At 48.3% G+C, this 19519-nt stretch overlaps 1 protein-coding gene across 3 annotated transcripts in view; it reads right to left on the bottom strand.

The window, feature by feature from the left end:
- DIP2A (disco interacting protein 2 homolog A) overlaps nt 1-19519 on the bottom strand; it is a 117122-nt gene that overhangs the window by 13067 nt on the left and 84536 nt on the right. For 2 of the 3 annotated variants that reach the window (XM_049627660.1, XM_049627661.1), the window contains 8 exons: nt 19381-19508; nt 17342-17456; nt 10105-10306; nt 9097-9206; nt 8933-9013; nt 6256-6379; nt 492-613; nt 250-361 (listed from right to left, as the gene is read on the bottom strand). In XM_049627660.1, the coding sequence (XP_049483617.1) occupies nt 250-361; nt 492-613; nt 6256-6379; nt 8933-9013; nt 9097-9206; nt 10105-10306; nt 17342-17456; nt 19381-19508 (994 nt within the window). The other variant, XM_049627662.1, reaches the window with a different exon arrangement.

Here is a 19519-nt window from a genome sequence, read left to right on the forward strand (position 1 = left end):
GAGCCTGACGCGGGGCTCGAACTCACGGACCGCGAGATCGTGACCTGGCTGAAGTCGGACGCTTAACCGACTGCGCCACCCAGGCGCCCCGGCAAGGGCCCTTTTAGCAGCCTCCTCACCACCGACTTCAGCTGCCCTTACCTAACTCTTACTTTTTGGTGGCAATGATGCAACTCCTACAACAAAGAAAGGAAAGGTGGTGTGTCCTGGCAGGGCCAGCACACAACCAACGGTGCTGAGGACAGGTACCTGTATCTAGAATGGTCGGCCAGGTCCTGACGTCCACGGCAGCCGCTGCGTCTTTGGACTTGAGCAGCCGCATGATGGCCTGTGTAGTGAGGACGCAAGCAGACTTGCTGACCTGCAGGGCACAGGGGTTGAAGGCGTGAGTGAGACGCAGGGCCTGGGAGAGATGACACATGAGACCTCTGGTCTACCGGAACAAGGGCCCTCCCATCGGGCCTGCCTGGCCGTCCACAGCGCACAGGTACCTCTACGATCATCTTGACGGTGGGAAGCGTGGTGGCCAGGTTCTGGGGGTGCGGAGGCCGCACGGTGACAGGCACACAGCCGCAGTACAGGCAGCCATAGAAGGCGGCAATGAGGTCCACCCCTGGGAAGACACATGGTGAGAGGGGGTCAGTGCAGGGTGGAGTGTGGCTCACAGCGCCTAGTACCACGGAATGATAAAGCAGGGTTCCTGTCACGTGCTACGTGGATCAAACACAACTTCTCCAAACTAACACGATATTGAGACAGGGAAACTGTCTCAATAAAGGACTCCATAAAAATCTTTTTGCTCCTTTTCCTGATTCTATTCTTGGTAGGATCTGCATCCCTTTACACATGCCTCAGAATGCAAACAGTGTGTGTCTTCCTTGTGCGGACAAGGAGTTGGCGTATTTCTCCAGAACAGATCACACCCAAGGAAGGACCAGGTGAGGATGCCCAGAGGAAGCCATCATATGCATATTCCAGACCAGGGCACAAGACAAGTGGACACCTAGGCCCCCTGGCTCCAAGGGGTAACACCCGGGCTCTCGTCTTTGTTCTAATCAGCTCCTGGGTGCCTGAGAGGACTCATGCACTGGACCACCATCCTCAGTAAGATCCCCAGATCTCGAAAAAGATGGGACTCTCCTTTCCTTTCTGAGTTTCCCAGACACTGTATGTACCTGCATTCTCTCTACATCCTCAATAAATTCTCCTTTCACCTCCTGCCTTTCTGCATTTGATTTCTATCCTGTGCACAGCCAGGGAACCTCTTGGCTGGTCCTGCATGACCCCCTGGGGTCCCCAGACCCAGCCTGCCAGCTATCAGTATTTCTTGAACTCAGTGCTGTTAGGGATGTACAGAGAACTATCCTGAAAGGCTGGGGAGCGGATGGGGGTGTGCATGGCACAGAGAAGGTCACTGAGGGCAGGAGGCCTAGGCCCGGAGAGCAGCACCATGCCTGCCATTCCTGTGTGCAGGGGCCAAGCACAAGGGAGGTGTGCAAGAGCAGTAAGGAACCTTTCTGAGGGGCTGCCTAGCTTGGAAAAGGAGGGGGCATGGGAGGGGGAGGGGTCCACCTCTGCCAGCAGAAGGTGATGAGGAGGATGAGGCAGGGGGTCCACCCCCTCCAGGAGGAGAAGGTGGGGAATGCAGGCAGGGGTCTCTGGAGAACTGGGGACACCAACGCTGCACCTCCTCACTGTACATGTGTCCCGGGCCAGGGCACCCCATCCTGCTCTCAACTGTACATCACAACATGCGACCACCAAAATGTTCCTTCAAATTTCTAAATGTTTAAAATTCCTCATATTTAAAATTTAGGGGGAATTATACCATGCTTAAAACCTGTATTTCCGTCCTGAACTCAGCCCAACTTGAGATGCGTTTCCTGCGCCCCCCACCGTGGAGGCCCCTCTAGATGCTACCCCTCAGAGCACACCAGACCCCACTGGTCAGCCTCAGGCTATTTCAATTCCAGAGTCAAAATAAATATGCCACCTTTCACCCAGCTGGTGGGTTTCACTGGATTACAAGTCCCCAGTGCTCCGTCAGTACCAATAACGTGACACTGCGGCCAGGGCAGCTCAGCACACCAGCCAGGTCCAGCTGGCCCCCCAGTACCGCTGCCACAGGACCATGCATCTGCTCTGTGCCTGTGGGGCAGCCAGGAGGACTGAGTGAAGGGAGAGCAGGTGCTGGCACACAGCAGGCCAGGGCACCTGCATGCACGGTCCCTGCCCCACACGGAACAAGCATAGCCTCAAACCCAGCACGCAAGAGAGACATCACCAGGAGCTCATTTCCTTGAGCTCACAAAATTCATGCTGTTCCCATTATGCTCATATTCCCATCCCTGGAATCACCAGGTGAACAGGGTGGGGAGAATCCAGTCCCAGCAGCACCCCACTCTTCTGCAGTGTCCAGAGAGCATGGGTTCTTAATCCCTTGGCTCTCACATCCTTTTGAAAATTCGAAGAAAGTCTTGGACTCCCCCTTCATTCCCAAGAAATACGCAACACACGCGCTTGTGGCATTTGCAAGATATCTGTGCCCAAGGGAGGTTCTGGGCCTTCCAGCAGGGACCACAGCTTAGCCCTCCAGCTATTAAACTCTCCACCTGCCCGGTTAAATTCATAAAATGTAAATTTAGGGGTGCCTGGGTGCCTCAGTCTTAACCATCAGCTCAGGTCATGGATCTCACAGCTCATGGGTTCGAGCCCTGCATAGGGCTCTGTGTTGACAGCTCAGAGCTGGGGAGCCTGCTTTGGATTCTGTGTCTCCCTCTCTCTGCCTCCACCCCTGCCCCTGCTCCCCCACTTGTGATCTGTCTCTCTCGCTCTGTCTCTCAAAGATAAATAAACATTAAAAAAATTTTTTTTAATCAAAAAAATAAAATGTAAATTTAGACCTTCAGCATGCATTTTCTTTTTTGTTGTTAAAAACAGCTTATGGGGAAGCCTGGGTGGCTCGGTTGGTTAAATGACTGACTCTTGATTTAGGCTCAGGTCATGATCTCACAGTTTGTGAGTTCAAGCTGTGCTGATACAGCAGAGCCTGCTTGGGATTCTCTCTCCCTCTGTAAAATAAATAAACTAAAGAAAAAAAAAAAAAAAAAGAAAGTTTTAAGGTGTTCTGCAGTTACTTTAGCCCCAGACTTTCCTGTGTGAGCACTCCTCAAGCTTTGCAGCTCCCACCTGACCCCGGGGGCGTGGCCGTACCACAGTAGAGGGTGTGGTGTAGACAGCTCGGGCAGGGGAGAGCACCAGCTTGCCTTACACTGACATGCTGTACGATGTCTGGCATAGACCTGGAAGCCGGGGTAGTTCAAGAGTGGGGACTGCAGTCGCCCTGGGGAAAAGCACCCTACACTCCAGAGAATGAAAAGCAGAGACAGACTTTGAGGCCCGTGGGTTTAGAAGCATTCAAGTTAGCACATCCCTGTGCCAGGAGAGACCAGGCTGCCACCCAACCCCATTCCAGGGATGAGGGAGCATAAGGCAGGCGGACCCCCCAGACCACCCCCAGCTAAGATAGGTATGACATTCCTCAGCTCTCCTGGCTGCCCAAGGGCAAAGGAAAGGGGAAAAACAATGGTTAGCTGATAGAGATCACAGTCATGCAGGACAGGAGTCTCCAACAGTTTACAAATATCTTTGTAAATTACAAGAAAAAGGCAATCTTATCAACAGCCTAATCTCCAGAAACCTGTAGACTCAGTTTCCTGGAGCCCCAGCATCACCCCTCCACAGTGATGTGGGGAACAAAGGCAAGAAGGAAATGGCAGGTAACATTAAATTTCCACATAACCTGCAGCCCATTGACAAACACTTGTGGCAAATACAGAGTATAGTTTCTCCAGGAACCCCTTGCTGTCCTAATGTTAATGTCTTACTAGAGGAAAACCTCCTTAGCTTGACAACAGGGAGGCCTCAGGTATCTTAGGAGTCCTCATTAGCACATCAAAGTCCCTCTGGAGGGCTCCCTTTCGACTTGACCAACTCCACAGTATGTAATCAGTCACTCCTCACAAGCCCGGTGCGCTCTTCCTGCCCCCGGGTCCTGTCCACGTGCTTTAATAAAATCACCTTTTTGCACCAAAGACTTCTCAAGAATTTTTTCTTGGCCTTTGGCTCCAGATCCCACCCCTCACCATCACTCCAAAACCTCATCAAAATGAGGGTAAGAAAAGAGAGGCTGCATTTGTAACGGCCACTCCTGACAGCACGGACACAAAGCAGCAACAAGGGGCAGGGGAAGGCAGAAAAGCAGGTGCAAACCTTGTCAACTGTTTTCAGAATTCATTTTGATGGTTACAGTATTTGTACAGTTATTCTGGGAGCACTGCATGTGATGCAGGGCTACATAGCTTAGTAATTATGGGATATCTGAACTCTATCATCTCCCTGTTCTGAAGAAGCAGGAGTCTTGGTATGGAAAAAAGGAGATACACGGCAGGTGAGGTTTGGTAAAGTCCTATGATCCTGGATTTGAATGGGATGTAACACTATGAACTCAGAAGGCAGTGCCTCTCTAAAGATACACTTATTTAGGGGCGCCTGGGTGGCTCAGTCGGTAGGGTGGCAAACTACAGCTCAGGTCATGATCTCGCGGTCTGTTGAGTTCGAGCCCTGTGCTCTGTGCTGACAGCTCAGAACCTGGAGCTGAAAGGGCGGGCCTACGCCGGCCAACTCCATCTAGTTCTGTGTCCTTCACCTTGACCACGCCTCCTCCCCTTGAGTAACCTCCCGCTCACCTGCCTAACAGGACTCGGACCCTTCCCCAGCCAATCGGCTGAGGCCACAGCCATTACCTCACCAACTGCCCCTAGGCCCCAATAAAACCTTTGTCCTTTTGAAACTCGCTCTCTCTCCGGTATCTCACTGCTGCGTCGGTGCAGGTAGGGGATTGAGCTCGAGCTAGCTCGAATAAAGGCTCTTTTGCTTTTACATCAGACTCGGCTCCCTAGCGGTCTTTGGGGATCACGAATTCTGGGCATAACAGAGCCTGCTTCCGATTCTGTGTCTCCCTCTCTCTCTGCCCCTTCCCTGCTTGCTCTCTCTCTCTCTCTCAAAAATAATAAACATAAAAAAAATTTTTTTTAATAAAAAAAGATACATTTATTTATAACTCCCAGTTCTGCTCACTGAAAGAGCCAACAAACAGCAGCCAATCCAGGAGAAACCAGTGTCCCTCATGCCCAGATTTTGTTCTGGGAACTAGGGGGGGGGGGGACAGGGGGGCTCCGTGGAGAAATGGCTGATCTTAGGTCTGGGGTAGGATGGGCACTAGGGGGACTTGGAGCACCTTGTCACAATAAAGCTGAGGAAGCAGTAAGGGACTAGTGGCCAAGTGCTAAGCCAGCCAGAACAGGCTCCTATTGGCCAAACATGGCAGAACCTGAACTTGATAAGGGAAGTAACTACAAAGGATAAAACCCAACAAATAAGTTTAAGTCTGTGCGTTCATATTGATATGTATATATTTTTAAATTCATTGCTGGGTCACCTTTGGAGTGTGACAGGAAACAAAATTCATTTCATAAAGAACCAACACATATGAATTCTACCACGGGGTAGCCAAATACCAGATGAAGGGGGAGGTTTCTGTGTATTAGTTCTATGGCCAATAAATGGAAAAGAAATGAAAGAATTAGAGTATCACTGTTTTGTGACCCCTAAAGGATTAATGAATGTTAAACACCGAAGCATCAGTCAGTGGCTGCTAATGCCACCAGCAGAGACACAAGCCAGCATGGGCTTCTGGTGAGATCATGCAGGAGCACTTGGTCTTGGCAGAGACACTGGACCAGAGTCTGACCCAGGGCTGGGATCTAGCTGCCAGCCTGCAGGAAACACGGGGCCAAGAACACGCTGCTCTGTAGCATCTGGGCTGTGGGGCCTCTGTAGGTAGGGTCAGACCAGGTCTTCGGTAGATAAATTGTAAAGAGAGGGAAATGGAGAGCCTGTGGATTAAAAGAGACTTTATCAAAGGAAACTGGGAGACCAAGCTGACATGTAGGGTGCTCTCGTCTGTGTGCTCACACCCTAGGGAGCCGGAAGCGGTGACTGCAGAGGTCAGGGGCACAGGCTGCTCCCGGGAGAGTGGAGGAGGTCGTGCTCAGGACAGGGAATGCTAGGGACCGGGCACCTGGCCAACCTGCTGGAGGTTATGAGGGTGTCTGCTCCATAATAACAAAGTGTCCCAGGGAACGCAGAGCCGAGGGAGGTGGCGTGTGCACAGGGCATTCAGGGTGTGCTTACCCGGGGGGTAGACTAAAGCCACATGGTCCCCGACGCTCAGTCGTGCCTTCTCCATCAGGGCGGCGGCAACCCTTTCAGCCCTTTTGTGCAGCTGGACACAGGTTGCAGTGCTGGTGACGGTGCCCTAGGAACGCAGTCCCTGGCTGAGCGGAGCTGGTGGGGCAGGGCGTGTGCTCACACTGCACACACCCTGTCCCCAGAACCCTGTGGTTAGGGGCCGGGACCACTGCCAGTCCTACAGACACATCCATTGTCTCTCCCCGTCATCTGTGGAGTTCCTGCAGAACTGCCAAAGGTGGCTCTTTGGCCATCAGTGAAGGGACGGGCCACGAACATCTCAGGAGAGCCTGGAGCAGTGAGGGCCGCTTCTTGTCCAGGACAGAGACACGGCCATTAAAGAAAACTCTTTTGGCTTTTTTGATAAAATATCTTAAATATAACAACATTATAAAGATAAAGCCATAAATGTCTAAGTTCTCAATGCCTAATAATATTCTGCCTCATTGTTTAAATTTCTCTTTTTTAAAATAAGCCATCACCACTCTGCATACCACCCTCAATTCATCCTCTCCCTGCCCAGAAACAACCATCACCCTGGATACATATGCACACAGTAATCACATTAAATGAACAGACATCCATAAGCTGCACGGTTGTGCATGTCAAAGCTCCTGTCCCCCAGGTCAGTGGGCCTGCGCCGCGGTGGGTGCCTGGCCGGATGCACAGCTGCCCCGGCCGCATGGGCTCCTCGTTCACTTCACGTCTCTGCTGAGGACAGCTGGGCTGCAGACCAGCTCCCAGCAAATGTTTCCTTCGCTCGGCCGACCAGAGTCGGGCCGGCCTCACAGCTTGTGTAGTCCTTCTTAAGAAAAGTAACAGGGCAGGGGCGCCTGGGTGGCGCAGTCAGTTAAGCGTCCGACTTCAGCCAGGTCACGATCTCGCGGTCTGTGAGTTCGAGCCCCGCGTCAGGCTCTGCGCTGATGGCTCGGAGCCTGGAGCCTGTTTCCAATTCTGTGTGTCTCCCTCTCTCTCTGCCCCTCCCCCGTTCATGCTCTGTCTCTCTCTGTCCCAAAAATAAATAAAAAACGTTGAAAAAAAAATTAAAAAAAAAAAAAAAAAAGAAAAGTAACAGGGCAGCTTGGTCTAAACATAATGCCCCAGAACAGACCGGCCCCTGGGAGTGGGAACCCCTCGCTTCTCCTCGACTGGTGCTTCCACTGCACAGGCCAGTGTGCGTGTATGCGGAGCCAGGCACGCAGGCCCTTGAGGCTTCCCGAAGGGGAGCTAGGCTTGTTTCTCCCATCCCAGCCAAGGTGCAGGATGTCAGCGCCAGGCAGATACTGGGAGCCCAGATGTCCAGAGCCCGCCAGTCCCCTTGGACGACCACCTGTACAGCCACAGGCCTGCTGCTGGGTCAAAAGCCAGCACGTCCTCAGGGACCTAAGGACAATTCAAACCCGAAGAAGGCTGACAAACCAAAAGAAATGCAGTTTTACTAGTGACCTTGAGAAAAGTCTAGAATGGATTTGGAGAAGGCCAGGGCTAGTCTTCTGCTGGCTCCTCCTGAGCTCTCCCTTGGCTTTAAAGATGGCCAACCCCTCCACACAGATGCCTGGCAAGCTCCTCTGTGGGGCCCCCACCCTGGGGCCCTCCTCCCTTGAGAAGCACTCCCTGCGCTCAGGTGCTCAGACCACACACCGCGTGAGGGCACGTCTCTCCTCCTCCTCTGAGCTGCCACCTCATGTCTGGGCCCGGCCCCCGCCATAACTGTTAATTATTGGCTGTCTCCATGCTTTAGAATTCAATCAGTCACAAAATAAATGTTAACACTCTTCTAGATCCGCAGTTACACAGGATGAGGAATATAAAGTCTTTCTTACGGACCGGTTTTCCAGCAGGGAAGACTCACTTCAAGCGTCCCGAGAGCAGGTGCCCTTTTCCTCTTAACACTTTCACTTAACACTTAACACTAACACTTAACACTTAACACCTCTTAACACGATAACTCGGCAGGTATCAATAAATATGTTTTGAAAGAAGGGACAGTGGGCAGCAACAAGCAGAAACAAAAGCTGGACCAGCATTTTTCTAAGAGCACAGTGACCTTCCCTTTACTATGTCAAAGTGCACGTGTTGTTCTTACATCTTGGGTGATGCATCTGAGACAGGATTTTTACTGTTATTTAACTTGTCATGTTTCTCTATTTTGCCTACTGGCCCACCCATTGGATGTGAGAGTTACAGCCCCTCCTTTCTATCCTAAGAACTCCAGGTACAGTGTAATCACATCAAAAGGTGCCCAAAATCCTGACAGCGAATTTCTGAATCTATACCAGGATCAGGGCAGTAAGCAGCATTTGCCATGTCAAATCTATAAACAAAAGTCTAAATTCCTAATTTTTACAAAATAAACATTTCCTTTTAACTCATTTACAAGCATACTGTTCGTTTTTTTTATAAGCATACTGTTCTTAATTGGGAAAGGAGCTAATGAGAATTTTCCTGTTAAATATAAGATGGACGGAAACGTTACTGCATGAATTATGTGACAGCTGAGTGCTCCACAAAGAACGAGGTAGGCAGAGAGGATGGCCTGGCAACAACACCCTGTTCTCCGGGCAGGGACTCTGGGGACAGAGCACCGGGAGCTGGGGAGGGATGGGCACAGGTGGCCTACCTTGGCATTGAGCAGCAGGAACAGCGGGTGGTCGGGGGTGGTGTGCGCCCGCCACTGCAGCACATCCGGCAGGAACAGGAACTGCGTAGAGAGGCCCATCAGTCCACGGCCTTGCCGGGGAGGCGCCTGCCTCGATTTCCCAGGCACTGGCCACTTGCTGTTACCTTTCTCGCCTGGTCACTGTCCTCCAGGTGAGCCAGCTCCCTCCCTGAGGCCTGGGCGATTCTCTTCCCAGCAACCAGGTTCCCCACGATCATGGAGGCTGGTCCAACCTCTAGGAAACAGGGGCGGAGACCCTGAATGAGAAGGCATGGCTCTGGGTACAGAACTGCCATGTGACTGTACATTTCACTCTTCACTAAGATACAGACGCTCAGGAAACCAGCCACAAGGCTTATGGTAAGTGATGAAGAGAATCTCTCAAATACAAGCAACACCAGACTGAGAAATTTACCAAACGGCATATACCTGGGGGTAGAAGATTTTACCTCAGCCATAACAGAACATTTTAATAGACTTCATTGTTTTACTGCATTTTACATATAAAACAGGACATTAAATCTTTCTTAGTAAGTGTATTTATTTAATGATATTTTATTGGTTCAATAATCAATAAAAGTTATTATTAGCATTTACTAAAACTTTACATAACCAATGGAACAAAAATAACAGTCAAAGCAGGCTTTAAAATTAGTTTTTACATGTGTGAAATCAGGGAGTAGACAGTGGCCATTTGGGTCTCACCAGCCACGGGACACAGCACCTGTCCCCTGGCACCCGCAGCCTTGGCACAGCTGGCCGCCCCCCCAGCACTGCAGAGGGTCCTTAGATTCCTGAGCTCCAAGACTGCTCTTGGGCGTCATTTCTACTCCGGAAGAGTCACAGCCTCACCTTCCAAGCCTAAGACGCCATGCCTGAATGTAGTCACTCCGACGGGTTCCAAGAGACACGTGAAAACCACCACACCACACAGGTGACGTGATGACGTTTGCTCATCTGTGCCTTGGGTCCAGGGAGGCAGGAGGTGGAGACTGACCTGATGTGCCATTCACTATGGCTCTTAACCCCAGCCCCAGAGACGTAGGGCCCAAGAGGGCTGCACCATTTAACCACAGGTATGGCAGCCACCAACATTAAGACTGATCAGACAAGTATTGTCATGCACAACTAACCTGGTTGTTTCTGGCGAGGTTTGGGGAGGTTGGTGACACAGGTGTGAGGGCACATTAGTACATTACACGGGTGCAGCATCCCCTCCAGAAACCGCTGCTTGGTTTCAGAAATATGAATCCCTCCAAGGGGAGCCTTGGGCAAGGTGTTGGCAGGAACCAGGGCCAGACAGTACACGCCCACCTGGTGGATGCTGTCGATGGCCTGGAAGGCGATAGTAACACGAGTTAGGAGACGCTGTGTTTGAGACCTGGCACACACCCTGACACGCTGACCCACTCAACACTGGCGAGAAGCCGGAAGGCTTGTGAGATGGGTGAGAACATGCAAATCCAAAGGTCAAAGAGGCAGTGACCTCTGAGACATTCTGTTCAACGAGAAGACACGGAAAGACGGAAAGACGTGTGTACATTTCCTACAGTGTAACACACATATACATACACATATACATAAATATGGAACTGCTTATGTTAAAGAAAGGAAAGTTAGAGAAGCTGTGGGGGGGCAGAAGCAGACTTCTCTGAATATCCCTGGCATTCAGATCTGACTTCGGAGCCATGTATATATTTTACTTACAAAAACCTTGAAATTTTAAAAAGCATTCCCCAGTGACTGAAAGTAAGATAAAACAAATGAACTTAGCCGCACTGGAATCAGATTGGTGGCAAAGGCCCACAGAGAGAGTGTATTTATTTAAACATGGTAATTTGATTAGTACCCCTCCCCGGCCTGTGAGATACGTCCTGTGGGCAAAAAGAATTGCAAATGGTAAGCTGCTCTTGGAGATCTCACGTTTTAGAGGTAGTGTGGAGACTAGGATTTTGAGATTGCAGTGCATAGTGTGGCCTGAGGCACGTGAGTGACTGCTGGGAGCTGTGGATGTCTGCAGTCTTTCAGTGTGGCAGAGAGGAGATCCATGGCTTATGTAAAAACCTTGTGGTACGGAATCTGGCTTGGAACTTGCAGCATGAATTCATGATGGAGGCATCATTTCCCACTCTGTCCACTGAAAAAAGCCCAAAAACAGTGACTGAGCAGCAACGTCAAGTGCCCCGATGGTGGTACCCAATTCCATTTGCCCTAGGAAGTAGCAGGGTCCCTAGAGTCCCCACCGTGACACGTCGAGGACACAAAACACACTGCCTTCCCCCAGCCTCTGAGCTTCCTCGTCTCTGCTCTGGCCTCAGAGAATCCCAGGGGAATGTCAGAAGGATTCAAGAGCCAACCTGAGGGGCTCCCACTGGCCACTGAAAAATAAAAAAAACTATAATGGATTGAAACGCATACAGTATGTTTAAATCCACTAGTTCTTAACGAAAGGTAAACAAAACTCAGTGGTCACTTTTAGAGGATTCTAAGAAAGCATCTCACTACTCTGAAATCACTCCTTGATCTTGTTTTCCTATACAGCCCACCACCAGGCCCCCAGGTGACCGAGGAGGACATGCACTCTCCAAAGAAGAAACTTCTAAGGCTGCTTGGGTAATGATGAGAAAGTAGCACCACTGCGAAGTCCTAGCAGATCAGTGACTACAGGAGCGCTAAACATCACATGCCACCTTCTATGAAGAATTTTTGCCAGAAAACTGAACCTGAGTCTGATCAATCCTCTGGATCTAACCACAATGTGCAGGACTACAGGGGACAGATGACTGTATTAAATAACACCACAGAGGGACAATTGCCAGAATTCAGGCTAAACAAACATACTGGACAAAGAACTTGGTTTTGTCCATAAACTAATCACAAGAAAAATATGATAGAGAAAGAATCCATAGATTAAAAAAGACTTAAAGACCTGTCCCCACCAAGTATAACTTTTCACCTCATTTTGATCCTGAGTCTAACAAACAAGTTAAAACATTAAATAATCAGGGAAGTCTGAATCGTGACTAGATATTTAATGACAACAAGAGATTACTGTTATGATAAAACACAGCAGGTATAGAGGGAACGTACCTCCCTAAGAAAGGCCATATTTGACAAGCCCACAGCCAACCTCATTTCAATGGGGAAAAGCTGGAAGGTTTCCCTTTATGGTCAGGAACAAGACAGGGATGCCCACTCTCACCACTTCTATTCAACATGTATGGGAAGTCTTAGCTACAGCGATCAGGAAAGAAAAAGAAATAAAAGACATCCAAATAGTAAAACTGTAACTATTTACAGATGGCATGGTCTTATATATAGAAAACCCTTAAGACTCCACCAAAAACTATTAGAACTGATAAACACATTCAGTAAAGTCGCAGGGAACATCTGTTGTGTCTCTATACACCAATGAACTATCAGAAGGAGAAATTAAGAAACCAATTCCATTTACAATTGCACCAAAAATAATAAAATACCTAAGAATAAATTTAAATGAGGAGGTGAAAAACCTATACACTGAAAAACTGACATAGATTAAAGAAACTGAAGACATAAAAAATAGACAGATACTCCATGCTCATGGATCAGAGGAATCAGTATCGTTAAAATGTCCACTCTTACCCAAAGCAATCCACAGATTCAGTGCAATCCCTATGAAGATTCCAACAGCATTTTTCACAGAACTAGAAGAAAGCCTAAAATCTGTATGGAACCAAAAAAGACCCCAAATACCCAAAGCAATCCTGAGGAAGAACAAAGCTGGAAACATCACCCTTTGTGATTCTGAACTATATTACCAAGCTACAGTAGCCAAAATAGTATGGAACTAGCATCAAAACAGACATACAGGGCACCTGGGTGGCTCAGTCGTTTAAGTGTCTGACTCTTGATTTAGCTCAGGTCGTGATCTCATGGTTCATGAGTCTGAGCCTGGCACTGAGCTCTGGACTGATGGCGTGGAGCCTACTTGGGATTCTGTCTACCCTCTCTACCTCCTCTCTACCCCTCCCCTGCTGTGTACGTGCACTCTCTCTCTCTCAAAATAAGTAAACTTAAAAACAAAAGACATACAGATTGATGGAATTAGAATAGAGAACCCAGAAATAAACCCATGCATACACAATTAATTTACGACACAGGAGGCAAAAATATACAATGGGGAAGGGATGGTCTTCAATAAACGGTTCTGGGGAAACCGGGCAGTCACATGAGAAATAATGAAACTGGACCCTTTTCTCACACCACCCACAAAAATAAAATCAAAACTGGTTAAAGAGTTGAACGTAAGACCTGAAACCATGAAACCCCGAGAAAAAAACACAGGTGATGAGCTCCTTGACATCAGTCTTGGCGATGATTTTATGGATATGATGCCAGAAGCAAGAGCAACATAAGTAAGTGGGATCGTTTCAAAGGAAAAAGCTTCTGCTCAGCGAAGGAAACCATCAACAGAGTGAAAAGACAACCTACTGAATCAGAGAAAATATTTGCAAACCATATATCTGATAAGAGGTTAAGTTCCAAAATGTATCAAAGATTCCTACAACTCAATAGCACAAACAAACAATCCAGTTAAAAAATTGGCAAAGGATCTAAATAGGCATTTTTCCAAAGAAGACATACATATGCTCAACAGGTACATGAAAAGGTGCTCAGCATCATTAGTCATCAGGAAAATGCAGATTTAAAAAAATGAGATATCACCTCATTCCTGTTAGAATGGCTACCATCAAAAAGACAAGAAATAACAAGTGTTGGTGAGGATGTGCAGAAAAGGGAACCTTCATGCACTGTTCAGTGGAAATGTAAATTAGTTCAGCCACTATGGAAAACAGTATGGAAATTCTTCAAAAAATTAAAAGTAGATCTAGCATATGATCCAGCAAGTGCACTACTGGGTATTTACCCAAAGAAAACAAAAACTCTAATTCAAAAAGATAAATGCACTCCTATGTTTACTGCAGCAGAATTTACAAAAGCTAAGATATGGGAGCAACCCAAGTGTCCATGGACTGATGAATGGATAAAGAAGCTGTGGTGTGTGCGTGTACACACACACACACACACACACACACACACACACACCGGAATACTACTCAGCCACAAAAAAAGGAGATCTTGCCATTTGTGACAACATGGACGGACCCCGAGGGTATAACACTAAGCAAATTAAGTCAGAGAAAGACAAATACCACATGACCTCACTTACATGTGAAATCTTAGAGCTCACAGATACAGAGAACTGACTGGTGGTAGCCAGGGCTGGGGTGGGGGCTGGAGGAAATGGGTGAAGGGTCAGAAGGTACAAACTTCCAGTTATAAAATGAACAAGTCCTGGGGAGGTCACGCACAGCATAGTGACTACAGTTAAAGACGTGGTATTGCACATTTGAAAGCTGCTAAGAGAGCAGATCTTAAAAGTTCTCATCACAAGAGGGGCACCTGGGTGGCTCAGTCAGTTGAGCATCCGACTTGGGCTCAGGTCCAAATCGGGCTCTGTGCTGACAGCTCAGAGCCTGGAGCCTGCTTCAGATTCAGTCTCCCTCGCTCTTTGCCCCTCCCCCTCTCATGCTCTGACTCTCTCTCTCTCTCTCTCTCTCAGAAATGAAAAAATCATTTAAAAAAAGTTCTCATCACAAGAAAAAAGTTTGTAATTATGTATGGTGATAAATGTCAACTAGACTTACTGTGGTGATCACAATATATATAAATATGATATTATGTTGTATACCTGGAATTAATATTATGTCAATTATATCTCAATTTAAAAATAAATAAAAGATATGGCATCTGGGTGGCTCAGTCAGTTAAGCATCTGACTTGGGCTCAGGTCATGATCTCACAGTCCATAAGTTCAAGCCCCGCACCAGGCTCTGTGCTGACAGCTCAGAGCCTGGAACCTGCTTCAGATTCTGTTTCCCTCTCTCTCTTCCTCTCCCCTGATCATGCTGTCTTTCTCTCTCAAACATAAATAAACAAATAAATACAATTATTAATTTTTAGAGATGTGATAGTGATATTTCTTGTTTAAAGAAATAACAAAATCTTTTTTTTATTAATTTTTTTTAAACGTTTATTTTTTTTTTCAACTTTTTTTTTTTTTTTTTTTTAATTTATTTTTGGGACAGAGAGAGACAGAGCATGAACGGGGGAGGGGCAGAGAGAGAGGGAGACACAGAATCGGAAACAGGCTCCAGGCTCCGAGCCATCAGCCCAGAGCCCGACGCGGGGCTCGAACTCATGGACCGCGAGATCGTGACCTGGCTGAAGTCGGACACTTAACCGACTGCGCCACCCAGGCGCCCCTTAAACGTTTATTTTTGAGACAGAGAGAGAGACAGAGCATGAACGGGGGAGGGTCAGAGAGAGGGAGACACAGAATCTGAAACAGGCTCCAGGCTCTGAGCTGTCAGCACAGAGCCCGACGCGGGGCTCAAACTCACGGACCGGGAGATCATGACCTGAGCCGAAGTTGGCCGCTTAACCGACTGAGCCACCCAGGCGCCCCAAGAAACAATGAAATCTTTACAGATAAAATGTGATGTCTGGCATTTGCTTCAAAACACTCCCAAGAGAGGGGCTCCTGGGTGGCTCAGGCCGTTAAGCATCCGACTTCAGCTCAGGTCATGATCTCATGGTTTGTGAGTTCAAGCCCTGTGTCGGGCTCTGTGCTGACAGCTTGGAACCTGGAGCTTGCTTCAGATTCTCTGTCTCCCTCTCTCTCAAAAATAAATAAATATTTAAAAAAAATTTTTTTAATAAATAATAGAAAAAAAAAAACCACTCCTGGGGGTGCCTGGGTGGCTCAGTTGGTTAAACGTCTGACTTCGGCTCAAGTCATGGTCTCCTAGTTTGTGAGTTCGAGCCCTGCGTTGGGCTCTGTGCTGATAGCTCAGAACCTGAAGCCTGCTTTGAATTCTGTGTCTCCCTCTTTCTCTGCCCCGCCTCCTCTCGCACTCTCTCTCTCTTTCAAAAGTGGATAAACATTAAAAAACAACAATAACAAAAAAGAACAACAAAAAAACCCCACTCCTGAGGGAGAAGAGGAAGAGGCCTGGTGGGGCCTGGATTGGTAACTGTTGAACAGAGTGATAGGAACATGGGGATTATTACATTCTTCTTTTTGTTTGTTGTACTAAAAATATTCCATAATAGGGGCACCTGGGTGGCTCTGTTGGTTAAGCATGTACACTGTTACCCATAGCAGTTTTTATTCTTAACAGTAAAAAATTAGCAACCCAAACGTACATCAAGACGGAAATAGGTAAGCAAAGAAACACAACTCAGCAATCAAAAGGAATTAACCACTGATCCACACAACACAAGGAGTCTCAAAAACATGCTGAGGCAAAGAAGCCAGATAGAAGAGCAAACACTGTGTGATTCCCTAACACAGAACGTCTGTACAGGAAGGAAGACGTCCTATGCTGCTCCCCTGTACTGACACAAAGCCTGTTCTCTGGGCCGGCCAGCAGCATGGGGGCGAGGGACACTGGAGTGATGCAAATACTCTGCATCTTAGATATCGTCGTGTAGTGTTACTTGGGTGCATACTTTTGCCAAAACTCATCAACCTGCCCACTTAAAAATGGGCTCATTATACCTATAAGTTCCATCCAATCAAGTCGACTGAAAACCTCTCAATGAATGGTACCTTTAAAGCTGGTGTGCTTTACCGGCCGTAAATTTTACGCCCTTACCCCCAAAGAGAATATGTCGAACCCCAGTTCAGTATGTGAGAAATGAGTGCCGTGCAGGGAAAGATGGTGCCAGTGAGTGGGCAGAGGGACAGACTGGGACAAGCAAGTGTAACAACATGTCAATCACTGCAGAACCTAAAGACTGCATATTAGGAATTTTCTGTACAATTCTTTCAACTTCGCTGTATGTTTGGCATTTTCATAAAATGTTGGGGAGAGCACTGGTGTGGACGAGCACAAGCTCTCATTTCTCACCAGCCCCCGGGGCGATGGCCTGCTGTGAATCCAAGTAAGAGTCTCTCTTTAAATCATCCTGACAGATTTATGGGACTGCTGTTTTGGGACATACTAACCCTTGAATAGCATTACGGTTTCAAAATGCTGTTCTCTCATCCTCACAAAGCCCATGTTTATTTAGTGCCCACTGTATGCAGGCAGTGCGGGGTGGAGGGTCCTGGAAGCCACGACTCTCACTGGGTCAACCCTGTGAACAGGTGGGGGGCAACCACACATCGGCCTGCTCAGCACGGCTACAAAAGGTGCTCCAAACACTGAGGTAGAGACCAGGGCAGGCAGGCAGGCAGGGCGCCGAAGGGAACAGCTGTACACTTGGACTCATCGCACTCCGAAAAACAGGCCAGAAAAGCAGCGAGCCGCCTGGGCCCACCTGCAGCACGCGACTCATCCACTGGAAGCTGTCCTCCTCGGAGGCATCAGGCCGCTGCTCAGCCACAAGCACGATCCGGTCATCGTGCAGCACCGTCACGGAGAACACGGCAATCCTGGGGGAAGACGAGGACAAAAATGACCACCCAGCAAAGGGCACTGAGCAGGACACAGACACTCGCTCTCACTTGGACGATGTGAAAGTGCTAGTGTTCACAAGCCAATCTAGCAACCGGCCGCTTGCTGCGAATCTAAAGAGCAACCAGTCCCTAATCTCCTACAGTGTGGCTGAAATAAGTTCCAATTCACTAAAACAAAAAGGACTTCGGGGGAAAGCAAAACAACCAGGCACATATCTTAAAAGACAATTTTCCTTAATTATAATACATGTGGTACATTTCCGTGTGCAGAAATCTTTGTCCACAAGTATTATGAGTTCTATGGGGTGCCTGAGTGGCTCAGTCGGTTAAGTGTCCAACTCTTGGTCTCAGCTGGGGTCATGATCTCATGGTAATGGGTTCAAGCCCCGCATCGGGCTCTGTACTGACAGCGTGGAGCCTGCTTGGGATTCTCTCTTTCTGCCCCTCCCCCTTTCTCTCTCTCAAAATAAATAAATAAATTCTAAAAATTTCTTTTAATAACTTAAACATCTTTAAAGATAAATAATAACTTAAAAGCCTGCTTCTCAGACGCTGCCCTCCCTCCATGCATGTGCCCCCTCCCCTGGGGTCTGCTTTCTGGACGCCAGCCCTTCTCTCACTCCATCTCTCTTAATTTTTCTTTTCAACTTTCTTTTTCCTTACTTCCGGAGAAGTTCCTTAATCTGACTTTCCAACTTATCACTTCCTTCTCTAGCTGTTATCTATCCTACTGTTTATTCCATTTATCATGTTTGTGTTTAAGAACAAAGAACTCCTTTCACGTGCTAGCATTCTTGGGACATTGTTCCTATAGGGCACACTCTATCGGCTGTGGCTCATTCTGAGGTGGTTACGGTGGTGGGGACAGGAAGGTACCCTGTCCAATGGCAGATGCAATCACCCAGACCTCCATTAATCACTTGAGATGGCATGGCTTTCTCAGGATTGGCCTTCGCCTCCAGGTACCACCAGGTTCCGGTGGCCTCCCTAATCTAGTCCAGAAACAGGTGTGGGCCACCCTGACCTTATGCCTATGGATACCCACACCAACAGTGTCCCATTTTTGCTGTGAGGGCAGGTCACGATGTCCTGGCGTCCCATGCTCTAGGCACCCATACAGGCTTGCCCTGCCAGTTTCTCCAGGGTGGTCATCCCCCACCCCTGTAGTCCTGACCTAAGAGAAGGGCCAGCAGTGCCCACCATTTGGCAGAATTCCTTAAGGATTTCTTTAAGGGATATTCAAAGGCAGGGTCTAGCCAGGCTCAGGGGTACCTTAGTGTGAGTAACAAGAGCACCCCCTTGAGAAGAAAATTGAAAAAGCTCCGTCAGTTGAATGGGCCAACTAGGAGACCAGGCTGCTCCTCCAGGGCAAAGAGCTCAGGAAGTGAACAGAGTCAGACAGGGTTTTCCTCTCCTCACCCCAGCTGCCCTGGGTCTAGGCCAGAGGTCCATTTATTGGCTCAACAGAAATGAGAATCTTTAAAGGGCTTGCCTAACACACTAGAAAAGCTGAATTGATTCTTATCCCAGGAGCAAGGTAGGGCCTCTGTGTGTCTCGCTGAACCTTAGCAGAAGAGACACTCGGCCATCGGTGATTTCAGAGCACCTGGTACTTGGTTGTTTCGGTTTGCACATCTAGGTTCTAGGATGCTGACCCAAGTGCTCCATGGGCCTCATCCTCTGAAAGAGCTGCGTGAGCACTGTGAGAGGTGAGGACAGAACAGGCTCCTGGCTGCAAAGATCATCCTCTTTCCGTGAAGTTTTCCTGATGGGCCGGAAGTTTTAGGTTTTGTGTATTCAAATCACTGGGCTTTCCTTCTACTGAAGACAGACTTCTCAACTCAAACTGTAAGTAGAGAAGGGATCTAGAGCCACAGCACAGGGACCCGCAGCGCATCACCTGCCTCTGTAGACAAACTTCATGGGCTCCACAGCCAGCGCAGTGGCCACGATGTCATCCGCGTTGTGTCTACGAACTCCAACCACCATTAGCCCATCCAGCTTGCCCACGACAAAAACCAGGTTATCCTGGAAGCAAG

The sequence above is a fragment of the Panthera uncia genome, chromosome C2 (genome assembly GCF_023721935.1).
Source record: "Panthera uncia isolate 11264 chromosome C2, Puncia_PCG_1.0, whole genome shotgun sequence".
Taxonomy (NCBI): Eukaryota; Metazoa; Chordata; class Mammalia; order Carnivora; family Felidae; genus Panthera; species Panthera uncia.